General features: G+C 36.4%; 1 protein-coding gene across 2 annotated transcripts in view; it reads left to right on the top strand.

Annotated features, from left to right (window-relative positions):
• The first annotated feature begins 264 nt into the window (after nt 1-264).
• SSH2 (slingshot protein phosphatase 2) overlaps nt 265-20,479 on the top strand; it is a 479,353-nt gene continuing 459,138 nt past the window's right edge. For both annotated transcript variants that reach the window (XM_053706138.1, XM_053706137.1), the window contains exon 1: nt 265-527. In XM_053706138.1, the coding sequence (XP_053562113.1) occupies nt 465-527 (63 nt within the window). In that variant the 5' untranslated portion in view covers nt 265-464. The remainder of the gene's footprint in view (nt 528-20,479) is intronic.

Genomic DNA, 20,479 nt, shown 5'->3' with positions numbered 1-20,479 from the left:
TTTGCCAGTAGGGTTGGCTGATAACTCGATGAGGTATATAACTACAGAATTACAAGGGAAGTTCGCCGCATTGAGTGCATTAATAAACAATAGGCTTTCAATGGTGTAGCAACCACGGACCTGTCCATCACCTGAAGGTTCTCCGAGACCGCGTTGATAACATTAAAGGCAGCGAAAGAGTGTAAAGTGGGCTTGTCTAGGTGACGGTTGACAAGTGCGCAGGCGCAGTGTGCTGTTCTCATACAGCGCTGCTGCTCTTACTGCTCACTGTGTGTGTAAGGCGGCGGTTGCTGAAGGGTTCTTATTTTGAACCCTCTCAGGGATCACACATTCTAGGTGACATCGTCGGTCTGCTTAATATAATATCTGGGATTCACCGGTACCTTGCGCCCTTTTAATTTCTTCTTACTGGGATAATAATGCCAGCCCAGCCGCTACTAGCATCATATCCCAGCTTCTCTTAGATGGCTTTGGTCACGGTGCAGAGATCCCCTACCCCCAGCACTACCTCCAGCCCCTGTGTGTCGGTGAGTACCGATTTGAACGATAGCTTCCTATTGTCTATTATTACAAGTCTTCCTGCTAATTGTGTCCGTCGGAGCGTACTGCGCATGTGCAAAGCTGCTTCTTCTGTCTTTTTCCCCATCCTTTGCTTCCTCCCTTTCTATAGCCAGGCCTGTCACACTGACATAACCTGCAGGTTGATGTTCCTTACCACTATGTCACTCTATTAGCACTGTAATGATTTTTTTTTACCAGGTATAATACATTATGATTATCTACAGGTGATTTCTGTGCCACCCTGATCAATGTCTCATTGTTGTGCCAGGATTTGTCATATTGTACTAGCCTTTATAGACACGAAAGCTTTGATAATGAAACTTAGCTTTGTGCCACCCTAAGCTATTTTACTGATTACATTTCTGAGGGATATATATATAACATTCAAATAAGCCACAGAATGGGGTTTCACATCTCTGTGTTGATGAAGCAGTATACAGAATCTTTCATATTGTAATGATGTGAGCTTTATAGACTAGAAAGTTAGAAACCAAAAATTGTGTAAGCTAGTACTGTGCTAATCTTCTGAATGTACTGTTTGTTCTGAGGAATACCACATTTTAATCATTTGAGGGGTGATACGTCTCCACTTGTGCCACCCCAAGGGAATGTACTAATTGCTGTGCCCTGGTATTACATTGTAATGTACTGTATAGACCAGAGCTGAGCAGCGCTTCACAAATCTGGCAACTTGCTGAATACTTTCCTTGGGCCTATTACATTGTAATAACCTGTGTTGTTTGTCCAGTTGCTCTGTCCCTTAGCTCTGTGTCACCAGAACTATATGGTCATGTGTGAAAACAGTTGTCCCTTTTGTAAAAAGTGTCTTTGGTTAGTAGTATTTACTGTAAATTGTTTGCAAACGCTTCACTTATTCTAGGGAAGATCTACTGCCCCCTTGCATGTATAGGCCAAAGTTGCCCTATAAGAGCGGTGCTAAGACTTTAGCAGCGCTCTTTAAATTTTTTGTTGCTAATTTAAAGAGACAGTAAAGTCATAATTAGACATTCATGATTTAGACAGAGAATACAATTTTAAACAACTTTCCAATTTACTTCTATTTAATTTGCTTTCTTCTCTTGTTATCCTTTGCTAAAAAGGTTTATCTTCGAAAACTCAGGAGCAGCAAAGAACCTATGTTCTAGCTGCTGATTGGTGGCTGCATATATTTAAAGATTGTCATTAGCTCACCCATATGTTTAGTTAGAAACCAGTAATGCATTGCTGCTCCTTCAACAAATGATACCAAGAAAATGAAGCAAATTTGATAATAGAAGTAAGCTGGAAAGTTGTTTAAAATTGTATGTTCTACCTAAATCATGAAAGAAAATTTTTGGGTTTCATGTCCCTTTAATTTTTGCTTATGAAACGTTTAAAGGGGCAAGAAACCCTGAAATTTTATTTCATGATTTGGATAGAACATACAATTTTAAACATCTTTCCAATTTACTTCTATTATCAAATTTACTCCGTTCTCTTGTTATCCTTTGCTGAAGGATCAGCATTGCACTACTGGCTGTTTACAAAACATATCTAGTTCGCCAATCACAAGAGACACGTGTGCAGGAACCAGTCAGCAACTACCTCCCACTAGTGTAGGATATGTGTGTAATCGTTTTCAACAAGTGATACTAAGAGAATGAAGCACATTTGAAAATAGAAGTGTATTTAAAAGATTCTTACAATTACATGATCTATCTGAATCATGCAAGTTTCATTTTGACTTTCCTATCCCTTTAAGGAAATTATAGCTTGCACATATTGTGTCCTAATACTTTTGGTGGTGAATCATGATATACTTGTGCAAAAAAATCCTGTATCCAAGACCATAATTTTGCACAAATAAGTTTACACATTTTGTTTTAACTCTAGGCTGCATTATCAATATTTGCTATATAAAAATGGAATATTGCACAACTATTGTGTTGATGATCTCTACTTTATAGATCTACTGATTTTATTCTAGTTAACTACCTGGGCAAACCAGCCTTAAATATAAAATGCTATTCAGTTGTTTGTAATGAGAGTGGGTGTGATGAAGTTTTATCTGTATATACCTACAATGATGTAATGGTAATTCGTTTTCAAATGCTGAATCATTATAGATTAATCTATTGATTCTTCATATGCTTGATCCAGGGATGAATGTTTAACTCCTGGGAAGCAGGAATTGGGTCATGCAGGTTTATACATGAGGCTAATTAGGCATACAAGGTATTGAGATCTTATGACAAGTAATGAATAACATAGCATCCTAATCTTTGACATTTTATTTTGTGATTTATAAAGGTGGTTTTTGTTTTGCAAGGCAGTTTTCAATTCTTTCTGTTCTGTTAAATGAGTAATTTCTGACAAAGCAGAGTATTTGGAGTATGAGTTATAATCATTAATATTTTTTTTTATTATAATTTTGCATAGTACAGTTAATGTTCATTGGAGGCATTTCTAATATATATGTGTACAGTTAGCAAACATTTATAAAGATTAGCGGCTGAACAAATTTTGGTGAATTTTCACAGTTTATGAACACAGTTCATAAAAAATCATGAAACTTTTTTGCGTGTAAATCAGTTCAGGTCTTTTTGAGTGAAACCGAATGAGGATTTTAGGTAAAGCTACAGCAAAAACTAAAGTAGCAATCTTTATGAAATATGACATTGAGAGTTTTGCTCAGTGGGGCTGAGTAGTAGAATGTGATATATAAAACCTCAAAGTGGCCAAAATTTTATTTTTGGAGAATGTGGAAGTGTTTGCAAAACCACATTAAATAACAATTTCAGTTGTGTCAATCCGGAGTTTATATCATATTTGGACATTATTTACAACCCCTTAATGTGGATCGCTTAGTGCAAATGTATCACTCTAATAAAAATATATTGTGTTTAGTAAATGTGGTACATTCATTCTTATTTTATACCTATTTGCCTTTTGTGTGTGTTTTTTTTTAATTTAAAAAATAAATAAAAAAATCTCTATTTCAATAGAAAAAACAAGAGCGCACCTACGATTCACAGCGTTGCTTTATTAATATTCACAGAATATACACACACACTATATTGCACTTACATAATTAAAAGTGTAAAAGAACCTTTCATGTGGATGACCACCATACAGTCTCCCTTGACAGCCTATTCTCCTGGCTGCCGACCCGCAGCTTCTGGATGCACTGAAAAGGTATTACCGTTTCACAGGACCATCGCCACTACGGATGTCCTCGTACACGCCGTCCTTAGGCTCGACCTACCCTACGCATTTTGTCCGCTCACAGACGGACTTTTTCAAGAGTAAACAAACAAAAGCGGGCTTGAACCTAAGGATATTAGGAGGTTATTAAAAACCATTGTGGTATCCTGCCCTTGTATGCGTCAGTGATGGCATCATGATGTAAATAACACCTCGGTTGGCGTATCGCCGGCCATATTAGTGTTGGGCGATAATCTCAACCCACCAGACTAACTGCTCTTTTGAGTAGTTTCCATTCAGCACCTTTTTTACTTTCATGTACATAGTGTGGGGAAAAAAGAACAGGCAATTTATCATCAGTTCTGAATTCAATCATTGCTGTTATTTTGTTATAAAGTTTTGGGATTTCATACTGATCTCATAAGAAAGTGACACATGTTATTTGAACACTTCCCTCTGTATTAGCTATTGAAAGCCCATCTGTAAAGGGATGTGGTTACTGGGGAAATTGTGAGGTAAGAGATCTTCCATTTTTACAGAGATATTCTGTGATATTTTCTAGTCAGCCTTGTACATATTTGCAGCACCCTTTTTAAAGTAGCGATTGTAGAACTGGAGGAGCTAGATTAAGAATATTTTGTATTTTTGATTTATTTTTTGCATGGTGAAAGCACACAGAATATCGCTGTGTTGTAATTTATAAAATGGAAGACTGCAAAATAATTCTAAATGTTGTCTAAATTGTTTGCTGCTGTGCTGAACTTAACAGTTTCATGTTCCATTCAATGCAGTCAGTATTTTTTTATTTTTAATAGTCCTGTATTCCAGCTCAGAACGAAATTATGTTGCAAAATTGCAGAGGGATTAACAGCTCATTTTAATGCATTGTTTAAAGGACAAACAAATATGTAGCAAAGTACATTTGCAATGAGTATTTGCTTGTAAACGTATTTAATAATTGGTGGACTAGTATTCCACAAACTTATCACACACCCAGATAGCTCATAAGACGGTTTCTATGTAAAAAGTGTGGGATTTGAAACCGAAAATGTTTTCTCATTATTCAGTTAGAGCATACAATTTAAAAAAAAACTTTCCAACTTCTTTTATCTGGCTTGCTAAATTCTCTTGGTATCCTTTGGTATCCTATTCCTTTAGAATAATCCAAAAATTAGGAGCCCTGCATGTGTCATGTAGGCAACAAAGGAATGGGGACAGTAGGAAGATAACTCCTTCTGTGGCCCTTAATGTAACTCTTAATTAAAAGGCTTGTGATCCTTTTGCAAATGTGAGTAGCTTTCCTCATGATTAATTACATGGAGCCTGATAACCAAATCAAGGCATTGTCCCAAACTGAATCCTAGACATTATTACATGCTTGCCTATTTTATTACACCTACCCTCCTGTAGGTGTAATAAAATAGGCAAGCATGTAATAATGTCTAGGATTCAGTTTGGGACATACAGATCGTATGTCTCTTGACAGGGAGGTTACAATTTTTTTTTTTTTTTTTTAAAGGTCTTTTAAATTATCACCATTTTTGCATTTTAATTCACTGCATTCGTTTAATTGTTTTGTTATAAGTTTAATCGCTGTAAACTGAAAACATAAAGTAAAACATTTAAGCGACTCTGGTAGTATTTCTGCATCAGAATATATTAGCATACAGTACACTGATGTCATCAGCTTTTTATAAGATTCAACTTGTGGTCTATCTATGTAAACAAAGACCTAAGCCTTAAAAGTTGAAAACGAACTGAAAAAAATGCATCTATGATTATATGGAACTCTTGCGTGTGGGTCTTCTGTGTGTTATATCATAGGAACTGAAAATATTAATGTTTAATTGGCAAGAGGAGGAAAAAGCCTCATTTGTAACATTGATGGTAAACTTATCCCTTTGTATAGACAGATCTTGTATGTTAGCGATATTTTAGATGGAGTTTAAAGGGATAGTCTAGTAAAAAAAAAAACTTTCATGATTCAGATGGAGCATGTAATTTTAAGCAACTTTCTAATATACTCCCATTATTACATTTTCTTTGTTCTTTTGGTATCTTTATTTAAATGTTGGAAAGTAAGCCTAGGAGCAGGCCCATTTTTGGTTCAGAACCTGGGTAGCGCTTGCTCAATGGATAGCTACATTTAGACAGCAAGCGCTAGCCAATTGCTGAACCAAAAAATGGCCGGCTTCTAAGCTTACATTTTAGCCTTTTAAGATGAAGATACCAAGAGAACCAAGACATTTTGATAATAGGAGTAAATTAGAAAGTGGCTTAAAATTTCAGGTTCTATCTGATTCAGGGTCGGCTCCAAGGGGGGGGGGTCAATGCCCGCCCAAAGGGAATGCTGTGCCCCCTCAAAAAATAATTTTATTATTGTATAACTAAGTGTGTCCTAATTCTGGAAAGGTGGTAACCCTAGTTATACCAGCCACACCAAGTGGGTATTCACACAGCATATTGATTGTGTGTGTGTATCACTTTCTCAGTGGAATTATGCTGACCTTTTACAAGCAACACACAGAAACTGTTCCCTGCACAATGTGTGCAAACCAGACTCTTACAGGGAGACTGTATAGAATAAATCTCTTACACGCAATGCGCCTTCACCTAGGGTAGCTGTGACACCAGCCCCGAACTGTAAACGTTCTCAAAAAACTTTGTAAACCAGTCACTCAATGGGAACAGTTTACAAATGATACCAGCAAATTGTGTACATATCAATCATGGGGTGGGTTCCCATTTTATAGTTTGTATATAGCAGTCACACGCAGTAGGTGTTCCCAGCATAGCGTGTCTATACCAGTCACACACAGTGGGTGGTTCCTTATACAATGCCAACCTCTTGTCCAGCCCATATGCGTGTCATGCTCAAGTTACCATCCAATGCCTGCACTGGGCCAGCAAAACAAGCAGTAGGGGAAGGAGCCCTTCTCATCCGACAGCAGCAGCACACTAACGAAGGGAATGCTTCCACTTTACGTAAACATGGCGGCCCTCAGAGGCGCACACCGGTTGCTGTATCCCAGTAAGTCCCAAGCTTTTCTATTTACCATATTATATAGTGTTAACCGAGCTTTGACCCTGCTCTGTGCCCGCATTATATACCCACCGGGGAGGTGGGCAGCATTCACTCTGAGCCTGTGACTGGCATAGAGGGTCACTCACAAGCTTGTACAGGCAAAGCGTGTTGTTTCCTGATGCTAATATATCTCCACGTCACGCATATTTTATGTTGTTTACTAACATTACCAGCTGATTACATTATCCAGTAGTTTATTCTCTATGTGCATTTGCTTGATATATCCACTATAGTCTCAGTGCAGTATGGATTAGAAGTGCTTCTGTCAGATGCTTCAGTTGCGAGTGTATTTGATTAGAAACACTGATGTCACTGTGAGTGGTAATTGCATTATTTTATTTCTCTTGTAAGGGATGTCCCCTCACTCTGCTCTTATTTTGACTCTCATAAATGCTTTGTAAAAAATGCGTGCCCCCTCGTAAAATAAAAAAATGCTTCCCCATTTCATCCGTTCTGGAGCCGAGTCTTATCTGATTTATGAAAGTTTAATTTTGACTACACTATCCCTTTAATTCATCAGTTGTAATGAAGAAACACTTTAACTTTTTAATGTAATGCTGACATTTAAATGACCCAAGCTCCGGCTGCCCCCTTAAAGTTTTTTTTGTAAGCTAACGGTTTGAGTTGTTCTCCAAACAGAGCTCTAGGTACAAAAAATAAAAAAAATGTGTGAGTGCTGTATGGCTAGAGCTTAGGTCTTATATATGACCAGAGAGTACTGGGTTATCTGTTACACACACGCGTAATAAATAAGTAGATCTACTATCTCTGCTGTTGTGTTTTGTCTAGATCAGACTTCCTCAGGATATGTACATTCATTTTACTGTAAAGAAGGACGCTAAGCATTTTCCAGGATGTTTACTCCCTGTAAATACTTATCAGGAAACTCCATTGCTGTGTGTGATTTGAACTATATAAGCATCGCAGAGATAGATGTACGGATACTTTGATAGTATTTTTGAACGTCTCGACAATTTTATTTTTTATTTTTATTTAAATATTGATATAAAATAACCCCCTACATACTTTACATCAGAAATATATAAAATCGTTTGCTGTTTTACAATAATAGTAATGTTATCTGCTGTTTTTTATATTGTTTTGACTTTTTTTTGTGGTTATTCAGTTGCATACTTTTTTTACTTTATTTGTAACAGTAGCAATTGACAGTAAGTTAGAAATATGCCTGCTGAGGTATTGTTAAATTGTTCTATTTTAATAAAGTTGGAATAGGACAATACAATGAAGGGTTTTGAGAATGTGTATGATAGTCTTAGTGGAACAGTAAATAGGAGGCACAAACAGACCAGTGACGAGGCTTTTCAGTGCAGAGTACTAAACACCAGCTGGCTGTGTTTGTCCTTATTTACTGTTGATTTAATGTGATTTCCTTGGAGCATTATTTAATACCTTTCAGATGCAGTTAAAGGATTACTATACTTAGTGATTTTGATCATTATTTGTAATAGTTTGGGACAGGCACTGGTTTAAAACACTGGAAAGTCTTTTGTCCTGTGTTCATCTGTGTACAAATTTGCATGGTTGCAAATATGTACTTTTAATTTTAAAGAGCATCTGCTTGCTCAGATATGTGTTCTGCCCCTATGAAATACTCTTGACACGATTGTCCAATCTGGCTGCCTACTTGATATTCCTCACTAGGTCATCAGCTATCCTTGCTGTATTGAGGTTAATATGAGAAAGGTGCACATAGCAGAACTAAATGCCAAACCATCTTGCTTTTTAATCTCACTGTGATGTCATTACTTCTTAAAAGCTCCATCCAGTAAATAAAAATGACAGGCAGGGTGTAATAATAATATATTAGGGACCGGAGCACCGCTGTAAAGTGAAAACCGCCTTAAAGTGAAACAAGGCAGTTTTAGCTTTGTTTTCAATGTTTAAAATCTTGAAAACATGTTTGAACTAACATATATTAGGGGTGCAATAGTGCTACCTTTAGTTTAACACTAGCACAGCAAGTATTCAATTAGTATTCAATAAATACTGTACCTGTAAAATAGTGACAATTACTGTAGTAAAATTTGCTAGACTATAGCACTGAGACACAGATTGCACTGTAATGCTGTTAACAGAGTGAACTAAGCATAACAAAATGGTGCCATTCACTTTTCTCGCAATCTCACGATGATTACAGCAGTGTTTCAAAATCCTTGGAGGTTCAACTTCAGCTCCACAAAGCGCTGTATTAGCGAATCGCTGTAAAGTGAAGTGCTGTAAAGTGAGGTATATCTATCTATATATATATATATATATATATATATATATATATATATATATATATATATATATATATATATACATACAATGTGTGTATGTGTGTGTGTGTGTGTATATATATATATATATATATATATATATATATATATATATATATTTATCTTGCATTTTCTAGAGTTAAATTAAATTTAGGTTATTGTATCTTGCTTTGCATTTATTAAGAAGTCTGACTGTCTGCTGCATTATTCCCTTTTGTGTGCCAAATGTAATTTACATTTCAAAGCTTCCTTTCCATGTATAATGTATTTTTTTTATGCAAAAGTGATCATAGGTAAGACATACTATCAAACTGTATTGTTCAGGGTGAATTTATTTATGACATTCAATAGTAATAATAATATTGTAACATAATATAGGGCTAGGAGGATAAAAAAAATATATATAAGCATTGACTGTATGGAAATGAGTACATGGATAACTACTGTATATGGAATAACATACATGACCAGCTTTTTCCAGTGCAGCAAAGCCCAGAGTTGACCCTTTTTTTTTTTTTTTTTTTTTTTTTTTATATCAAACATTTTGTTTAATCCCTTTGCTGGAGTTAAACATACCGTTATTTACAAGAAATAGTGCAGTAAAATTGTTCAGACATATTAGAGCATTTTTTTTGCACTTGTATATCCCTTTAAAGGGACAGTCAAGTCCAAAATAAACTTTCATGATTCAAATAGGGCATGTCATTTTAAACAACTTTCCAATTCACTTTTTTATCACCAATTTTGCTTCTCTTCGTATTCTTAGTTGAAAGCTAAACCTAGGTAGGCATCAAATGCTAATTCCTTAGACCTTGAAGGCCGCCTCTAATGTGAATGTATTTTGACCACTAGAGGGCGTTAGTTCATGTGTGTCATATAGATAACATTGAGCTCATGCACGTGAAGTTACCCTGGAGTGAGCACTGATTGGCTAAAATGCAACTTGGTCAAAAGAACTGAAATAAGGGGGCAGTTTGCAGAGGCATAGATGCAAGGTAATCACAGAGGTAAAAAGTGTATTATTATAACTGTGTTGTTTATGCAAAACTGGGGAATGTTTTTTTTTCTTAATTGTTTTTTATTTGAGGTTTTGAAAAAAAGGCATACATAGGATATGTAGTCTCATAACACAATAATGTTGGAATACAAACAAGTGATATTGTAAATTGGTAACATACATTTCTAACAAAAGACAAAAAAGATTACAATATGCAGATATTATGCCAAATATTCTGTACACCTCCAGGATGATAGTTGAGGCCACTTTTGGACCTCCTCTTTAAAGGGACAGTCAAGTCCAAAAAAACTGTCATGATTCAAATAGGGCATGTCATTTTAAACTAAGTTGGCTAAAATGCAATTCTGTCAAAATTACTGAAATAAGGGGGCAGTTTGCAGAAGCATAGATACAAGGTAATCACAGAGGTAAAAAGTGTATTATTATAACGGTAATCTATGCAAACAAATCTGATCTGGTGCAGCTTGAAACAGTGCTCCAAGACCAGTTCACAGAGGTAGAAAAGTGGATCTCAAAAAACAAACTCTTCCTAAACACTGACAAAACGGTCACAATGATCTTTGGAACGGGACCTAAAATACATAAATTACAAAATTCCCATCTTCGCATCAAAACAAAATCCAATTGCATGCTGACCGCAGTCCACTCTTTTAAATACTTAGGTATGTTGTTAGACCCCAATCTATCTTTTGGACTCCACATAGAAAAAATTGCCTCTAAACTTTATCCAAAACTAGGTGCCCTGTACAGAAACAAATCTTGCCTCAGCCCTACAGTAAAGGAAAAGATTGTACAGCAAATGCTGATGCCTATCTTGGATTATGGGGACATAGTATATGCACCTGCTCAGCAAACTCACCTTAATAAACTAAATACGTTATATAACTCGCTCTGCCGCTTTGTGCTACAATGTAACTACAAGACCCACCATTGTGACATGCTAAAAGAACTAAACTGGCTGTCGTTGGAATCCAGACGCACCCTCCATCTTTCCTGCCTTGTCTTTAAGAGCCTTTCTGGGAAGCTCCCACCCTACCTGAGCAGAATGCTCTCCCCTGCTATTCCCACCTCCGATCCAATAACAGCACATTATTTAGCTTGCCTCAATACAAAAAAAAAGCAGCTCGATCCTCCTTTTCCTACAGAGCGCCACAATTATGGAATGACCTCCCTCACACTTTAAAAACCTCCCCAAGCCTAAAATCCTTTAAGAGATCCCTCTATACATATCTCAAAACAGAATGCTCCTGTCATGGTTGATTAAATATTTCATACCTGCTCTATGTTAAATGTTTGCATATAATGTGTATTTTTATTATTGTTTTTGTATTTTATTGTACCCTATTGTATCAATGCAATGTTTTGTGATCCCAGGACATACTTGAAAACGAGAGAAATCTCAATGTATCCTTCCTGGTAAAATATTTTATAAATAAATAAACTGTTGGATAGCCAAAGCTGGGGAATGGGTAATAAAGGGATTATCTATCTTTTTAAACAACAAAACATTCTGGTGTTGACTGTCCCTTTTAATTAATCAAGTTTTTGGAGGTTGATACCAACAAAGAGGATCGCTTTTGGATCCTGACTGGAAAACCTCATTAAAATTTTTAGTAACTATAAAAGTGGATGTTGGGAGATTACACAATAGTAGGATGAGCTTACCATGACCTAGGCTTCATAGGGGTGTACTGCTGAGGCTCATGACTATTTTGCCATATGCTGCCTAAAAGAATATGAATCTCACATGATTTCAATTTTGTCACGTAGCATGGTAAAGGGAATTGTATTCTGAAGTATGGTGCAGAGTTTAATTTTGCTAATAATTAGACCAACCATATTCGTCCTGTAAAGGGTGGGAACTAATTCTTGTTATATCCAGTATGATTAAATACAGATTCTCAAATAAGAGTTGGAGACCTGTATGAGATAGACGTTAGGTTGCAATACAAGATAGGCAAATTCCTCTCTTACTAGTTAGGTTACAAACTAGAGAACAACTAGTAAATATATCTATAGCCTAAGAATTGGACATTAGACAATCAACATCAATAGTACAGACAAACATTCTTCCCAACACTAGAATACATAGATTAATCTTAACTTCTTGAACATGTATAACTGTTGACTGGTTAGAATCTATAGAATATAATGTAATGAGGGATCATATTAGCATAGGACTGTATATTGCAAAGTTAAAGGGACACTGAACCCAATTTTTTTTTTTCTTTTGTGATTCAGTTAGAGCATGAAATTGTAAGCAACTTTCTAATTTACTCCTATTATCAAATTGTCTTCATTATTTTTGTATCTTTATTTGAAATGCAAGAAAATAAGTTTAGATGCCGGCCCATTTTTGGTGAACAACCTGGGTTGTCCTTGCTGATTGGTGGATAAATTCATCCACCAATAAGTGCTGTCCAGAGTTTGGAACCAAAAAAAAGTGAAGAGAACGAAGAAAAATTGATAATAGGAGTAAATTAGAAAGTTGCTTAAAATTTCATGCTCTGTCTGAATCGCAAAAGAGAAAATTTGGGTTCAGTGTCCCTTTAAGTGAGCTAATTAGAATTAGTGGAATATAGGTAAGCAATGAGGGAACCTAGCAGCTTAGTGCTGTTTATTGCAGTGTGAACCAAGATTTTTGCCCCGGCTGCAGGCAGGAAAATGCTAGTATCCCTCATGAGACAATATCGTATCATACCCTTACTTGGGTATTCTATATGTAGCTCATGAAGTGTGCTATGTTCTGCCTAAATAAATATACGTTTAACTGTACTGGTTCAACATCGGTGAAAATTGCGGCACCTTGACCTAGACATCTATGAACTATCTAATGCTTATTAATATGTTAATATAAGTTTTGTTGTGGGGAAAAATATCTGCCCTTATAACTTCATGTTGTGCACAACTGTAAGTCCCAATGTAAAGGCTCAACATACAGTTAATAAAGATCAGAAATAATCAGGACATCAGCACGGGAGCCAAATAAAAAATGTCTCTGAGATTCTCCTGCGTTCAGTCCAGTAGTCCCACTCCCATCTAGAAATGTTGGTGGAAACTGACCTTTAAAATTATTTAGGAAAATAAAACCCAAAATTGTAGTGAAGCTATAATAGATGAGCACAACACTTGATGAAATTTGCTTCAGTGCGGTGGACCTCACATGGCGAAATCAGTCAGGAAATAAAGTACAGGTCACCCAATTCTGGATCTCATAGTTCGCTTGTGATATTCAGCAGGGATGAAGCAAACAAAAGCTCCGTAAGGTGTTCCGATTAGACGCCATTTTATTGACCCTGTAGTTGGGCTGTGAATGGAGCTGAGATAAAGAAGCCTTCAAGCTGTGTAAGATCGGGTCCTGGTGGGGTTAGTAGCTGTAGCAGTGTGCTTCCAATAATTTTAATAGGAGCTCCAGCGGGGGTGCCATTAGTTAGTGTCCGGACTTCCTGTGTCAGCATGGGAGGAGCTACTCATAGTTAGGCATTTTTTTGCATCTGTTAGGCATACATGATGCCATGTGGTATTCATAGCAATTACAGCCGCCTCCTCTCTGCATCGCATCTCCGACTCTTCCTAGCCAACTTTAGGGTCTGTTGAGAATCCAATATTGGTAAATGGCGGGCACTGGGGCCCAAAGGCACCACCACCCCCCTTATGGTGTGAAGTTGGGTCTATTGAATTAGGCTGTTTGAAAGCACTAGCACTACCGCACTTGAGTTCTTTACAAAATGTTGCTTCATATGTATTTAGATGGCCTTCCAGCATGCAGCGTATATATTCAGTAACAGCCTTGGTGGTCTCCATAGCAAGCTCTCACAGGAGATGTAACGCCAGCATAAGTGTATAATCTTGGGTATGTTCATGAAATGTTCCTGCAGTGTCTTGCGGGGAATCACTAATTTTTAACGATCAAAGCACCTGAGTGCCCTACCGGGGGGTTAGATGGTAGGCCACAACTTATGTATTACTCCGGCAAGCTAAGTTCAGTATCAAAACCAAAAATAGTGGTATTGTGCGAGAGAGCTTACTTTGGTGATGAATCTTTAGTCAAGCAAGATGCACGATGGAGTGCTGGAGAGAGGATTTTAAGTAGATTTGCGCTTAAATTTGAAGAGACTAACACTCTTGCAACCTATCATGGCCGCCGCCCAGAAGTTCCCCCCATTATCTTTTAAAACAACAACAAATTCTGGTGTTGACTGTCCCTTTAAGTATTATTGGAGATATTCCACCTGTTTAATTGTCTGTGCTTCATACCCCTTGGAACCTCAGATGCATGACTGTAAAGGTGTAGTTGCACAGAATATTTAGCTCTAGTTGACGATTTGCTTGTTGATCTTTGGGGAAATCTCATAATAAATAGATGGATTCAGAGTATATTTGCTTTCATTTTTATAATGAGTGTAAACAAATTAAGAAATGCCGCAGGTATATAAAGGCACAAATGGGAAAGTGGTGTTTGTTAGGTGACTACGTTACAGAAATGGTAGCTGATAGCTTGCCAAGCCTCCCATTAGAAATAGTGAAGTTGAGGTAGGCGAAATTAGTCAAGTTTGTTAAAAAAAGACAATGATTTGAAGCAATGCACAGCTGGTTAATCTGCTGGTGGTTCCATTCGTTTTCGCTTACTCTGCTCCATAGGGCCATACTTAAAATCCGGGGCTGTTTAAATGTACTCTGGGACCAGAATTGCCTGAATCACTACTGAAAAGTTAAATGTTTGAAACTGTCATAAAAATGTGTTTGGTATAACATAAGCTGAAGAAGCGAATAGTTTACAGGTTATTAAGGACCTGGCTGACCATTATTTATTGCTGTCTAATATAATTTTGTTTTTATCAAGAATAAGGTATAGCGTTTGGGGAAAAGGAAAATGAGTGATTAGTTGTAATGTGCATATTTTTGTTATTCACTAGTCTTTAGTGTGCAAATACAGATATGCACATCCATAGTGGTTTGTCTCATCCAAATGGCTGTGTTCCTCTAATGATCCAAATCCGTATACAACTGATAAGCAAATGAGAAGCAGGCATACATGTAAATGCTCCCATCACTGTCTATATCCCTATCTGGAGCAGAATGGGGGGTGTAACTTTGCTTAATGTTAACTCTTTTGAATCATGTAAAGGGACATGATACCCAAATGTTAAAGCACTTGAAAATGATGTAGCATAGTTATAAAAAGCTGATTAGAAAATATCATCTGAACATCTCTATGCAAACATCAAGATATTTTACCTTCTTCAAGAGCCACATCTCGTAAAATAACTTTTAAGAAGCCAATCAGAATGCTAGTCCTATGACTAGCATGGGAGCCTGCATCTGGCATGTACAGTCATGTTATTACCCTCTTCAGTCTAAATTGTTAGAGCATGCAGTTTTAGCACTACTAAACCTTCATGTCTCCTGCTCAGGTGCCACAGAGAATTGCTAGTTGCAAGCAGACATGGCCAGTGACACAATCTGTTGAGGCAGTCACACGGCCCTGCTAGCTTATGACTAGGAGTTCCCTGCAACTCTCAATTGGAACTTTAACACCTTAGTGCTAAAGTGACATGCTCTATTCAGAGCATTCTATTTTTGCAATAAATGTCACTTTAAGTTATGGAGGCCTATTTATCAAAGGTCTGGCGGACCTGATCCGACAGAGCGGATCAGGTCCGCCAGACCTCGCTGAATGTGGAGAGCAATACGCTCTCCGTATTCAGCATTGCACCAGCAGCTGTCAATCAACCCGATCGTACTCAATCGGGTTGAATTCCGGCGATGTCTGTCTGCCTGCTCAGAGCAGGCGGGACAGGGTTAAGGAACAGTGGTCTTTAGACCGCTGCTTCCAGGCTCGCCAGAAACACGGGCCCTCAAGCTCCATTTGGAGCTTCATAAATAGGCCTCATGGTATAAATTAATCCTCTCCTCTCTCCAAATATGCTTTGTACTTGTATATATTTTACAGTCAATATCCCTTTAAAAATAAATAACAATATGCTGGTGCAGATGTTAGAAATAAATTCTGCTGCATTACTAGTCACTCGACATTTGTGCATAATAAGTGTTGTTGCACACATTTTGTACTGTAAAATACAATCTGGCAATATCATAAATCAAACCAATTAGTTCTGTCCTCTTGGCTCCTGTTCAATTTATTAACTTATCATTGCAGCGTGCAGACCGTGACTTGCTTTACTTCTGCAGTTCTTTATTGTTGTATTGTTTACTCTACAAACTATTTATTAAAAATAGCTTCATCTACCCAATAGCAATAAGGATATTTTACCCTCAGTACTTAAGTAGAATATGTATGTTTGGCTGGAGTTTTATCACATCATAATGTTTTAGCACTCTCTGTAACAATATATTTGATAATAAAAATAATGTTATTGTTATGATGTTGTTAAAGTGAATGTTAACTTTCATCAATTAAATTAAATAAAATTAAATATACTATTAAAAACAGGGGCACTTTCATTGATGAAAGTTTACATTGCACTGTATTTTACAAAAGCCTTTTACTTCAAAGCCGTATCAGCATCCCCCGCCTGCAGGTCCTCTGTAAATATGTCGCCAATGACGAAACTGGCTTCCTCCAATCACGGCAGGGCTTCATAAGATGGATGCTCTGGGGGAGGGGGAAGCCGTGATTGGAGGAAGCCGGTTTCGTCATTGGTGACATATTTACAGAGAACCTGCAGGTGGGGGATGCCAATCCGGCTTTGAAGAAGTAAAAATACGGTGCAATGTAAACTTTCATCAATGAAAGTGCCCCGGTTTTTAAAAGTATTTTTAAAAACCGGGCAGTGCACTAATTGATGAAAGTTTACATTCACTTTAAATATTATTGCTATTATTATTATGGTTATTATTACTACTACTTTGATTTGTGTATACTGATAACTGGGTACTTTCCCCAGACAGATGTGACTGTCCTTGAAACAATGACATCTGACCAGTCTATTGAAGAAATACAAGATGGTGTATTTTTTTACAGGATGTCATGTACGGTTAGCTAAAATGCAGATAATAAATTACATCTTGATTGTGCAGCTTTCCGAGACAACTTTTCAAATACATCTGCTTTTCTTTATCAGAAAGAACTGGTAACGGATTAGAAACTATTCATAAGAGCAGATTCTTAATTGTTTAGAAACTGAAAATGTACCATAACGGTTTTATGGTTTTACCTGTTTTTGGTTAAATGAATATGAAATCCCCCCCAAACAATATTTCATGATTCAGATGGAATATGCAATAGCCATAGCTAAGTTTACATTATGTATATATTTACAAATTTTTAAGAATTATTTTTTTTAATTAAATAACTGAATGACAGAACTGAGAGAATACTTCCAAATGATAGATGAAGGGGAGTGCCAAATTTTGAGCTTGAAACAGAGAGGCAGAAAGTGTGTGTGGGGGTGGGGGTGGGGAATGATGTTTAAAAGGACCACAAGACTTCCAAGTTACCTCCTGAGCTAGGAATTATTCAAAACTACTAATGATCATGGACAGACATTGGTGTCATAAATTAAGTTTATATCAGAAAGCTCGCAATATGGATGTGAACTAACCACGGCTGATGTTACTAGCAATTATTAAAATACTGGTGGGATATGGCAGATCTGCTGGATGGCAATTACTGGAATTCAGGTGGAATGGCTTTGTGCGTAGGAAAATTTTTAGAATTAAAAATATTTAATAAAAAAAGAGATGGAGGGGAGGAAGACAAACATTGATGTAAATCCATCTAAAGGAATTAGGAAAACTACTACAAAGAGACAGGTAATGATTTTTATTTTTTTATTTATTTTTAAACAGTTTCTTTTTTTATATACTTTAATTCCACTGTTTCAAGACAAGACTATACCAACCTCTGCTGGCTTTAGAATCTTCCTCTGAGCAGCGCGCCGGGCGGGAGGAGTTAAATATACAATCTAGCTATGCAAGTTACGCATGCACTACGCAACATGCGTAGGGAAATTTGTCATTTAACTCCTCCGTCGGTTTTCACTGATGTTCAGGCACTGTAGGGAGTTGCAGCGCGATGGGGGTGACACCATCAGAGGAGATTAATTCCTGCTGGATGGTGTCATGGACCACCAACATTTTCTCACGGACCACTAGATGGAGACCGCTGCTTTAAAGTAACATCCCTTAATAGAATCTCGCTATTCTGTTGTAAAGACTGAACAAAAGTAATTTAGACACTTTGCTATTTGTTTATCTCCTTCCACTACTCCTTTTTTTTTTTTTGACAGATTTGTGCTATATTTTTTCTTCTGCATCAGCTTTAGTCTTTCTGATTTAACTGCGTTGACATCTGTTTTTTTTGTTGGGTCCTCCATTTTACCTTATCCTCTTCTGAGCCTGTGAGTTTGAATTTTTTATAGACTGTTTTTTTTTTTTTGTCTTGAAAACCATATTGGTTTTCTTTTACTTTTACAAACCAGCCTAATACAGTGTCTATTTGCATCTAAAACAGCATTTTTTAAATGTTCCTTCTGTTCTTGTACCCCTGTTACCTGTGCCATCTCTGAGATTCATTTAGGTATTTGCCCATGTAAGAAAAATTAGTTGTTCTAAAGTCTAAAACTTTTGTTTTACTATGGCTACACATTACCTTTTGCCTGAATATTAAATAAATACTAAACCCAAATTGTTTTCTTTCATGATTCAGATGGAGCATGCAATTTTAAGCAACTTTCTAATTTTACTCCTATTTAATTTTCTTTGTTCTCTTGCTATCTTTATTTAAAAAGCAGGAATTTAAAGCTTAGGAGTGGGCACATTTTAGGTTCAGCACCCTGGATAGCGCTTGCTTATTGCTGGCTACATTTTGGGATCCTGCAAGTAAACCCCGTTCTTTACAATGAGAAATTTAGTTTTACACGATTGAAGCAGCTCAATACTTTCAATCCCAACATTTTTACAGAACTGTTGAAAGCCATTTTTAAATGGGGGTAAAAGCTGTGACTTCTTTCTTCTGAGATATATTCATATCCTGCACTATTAATTTTCATTTTTATACAAAAAAGTATATTAAGCAAGTGTACAGTATAATTCATATAAATAACACATTCTACACACATGCCCACTATATCCATAATTCCCTAGGGCAAATAGATGGCGATAGCCCTGCTAGTGATTTGCATTTGTTGAATTTAAATTGGTAGGTTTCTGGAAATTTAACAATGAAAACACACTTGTTAATCTGATCATTTTTACACAAATCGTATTTGCGCTAGAGCGAATTTTTTTTATCAACTTATAATACAAGCGCAGACGCTCACAGTGCATAATTGTGGTATCCATTTCAGTTATATTGTGCTGTACTTGTAATCTAGGCCTATATTATTTCAAAGGAAATTCACTTTATGAGTCTAACACAAATGCATAACATTTGTTTGTTTTTTGGTAAAATGTACCTGACCCCCCCCCCCCTTAAATTATGTATATCTTATTGTGAACATTGTCTTTTTTTTTTTTTGTGCATTTTTTTTCTCTTTTGGTCTGAAAGTTTAAAACCTAAAAAATATAACTCTCTATGAAAAACAAGCTTAGCTTTTTATAAAGAAAGCAAGACATGTGAATATCAAATATTTTTTTCTCTCTTGCCGCCTCAGCGGAAAAAAAAGTTCCATGAGTAATGCTTAAATTGAACATGTCCAGAGGGGCTCTCACACTCTCATTTCACATGAGAAGCATCACTTTCTAAGCAACAAAAAGGAGTCCAAAGCTTTAGAATTATCTTTCTATATAATCAGGTTTAACTCTTTGTGCCATAATACAGTTTGTATTATACTTGGTTTATTAAGAAATATAGAAGGTTGCTAGTTGTAATCATGCTTAAAGGGACAATGAAGTCAAACTTAAACTTTCATGATTCATGTAGGGCATGCAATTTTAAACAACTTTGCAATTTACTTTTATTGCTAAATAAATCTCAGATCATGCAAGTATCTCACTTAAAATTAAATATATAAAAATCAGAAGAAGCTTATAAATAATTTCTTCTTTCCTAGATATCTCTTAAACAATATAGAATTCCAAAATTGGATGCGAGGGAAGTGGAATGAATTCGCTTTTCATAATAGGTAAAAGGTGGAAATATTCTGGGAAACAGCAAAGGCGTTTTTTTTCGTGGAGAGATTAATGCCTGGTTTATTAAGAAGAGTAAGAGGGTGAAATCTAGAGAATTACAGTTGTCCAATGCACTAAGAAATACCTATAGAAAATATATATTGAAAGACCCGTAAAAAGCCTTTGGGATAAATACCAAAAGGCAAAACCTAGAAAGAGATAATTTCCTGAATCATAAAATGTGTCAAAAAGATATAAAAATAAATAAATGCTGCCTTT

Source organism: Bombina bombina, chromosome 3, assembly GCF_027579735.1.
Source record: "Bombina bombina isolate aBomBom1 chromosome 3, aBomBom1.pri, whole genome shotgun sequence".
NCBI lineage: Eukaryota > Metazoa > Chordata > Amphibia > Anura > Bombinatoridae > Bombina > Bombina bombina.
This window is presented reverse-complemented; position numbering and strand designations above follow the sequence as displayed.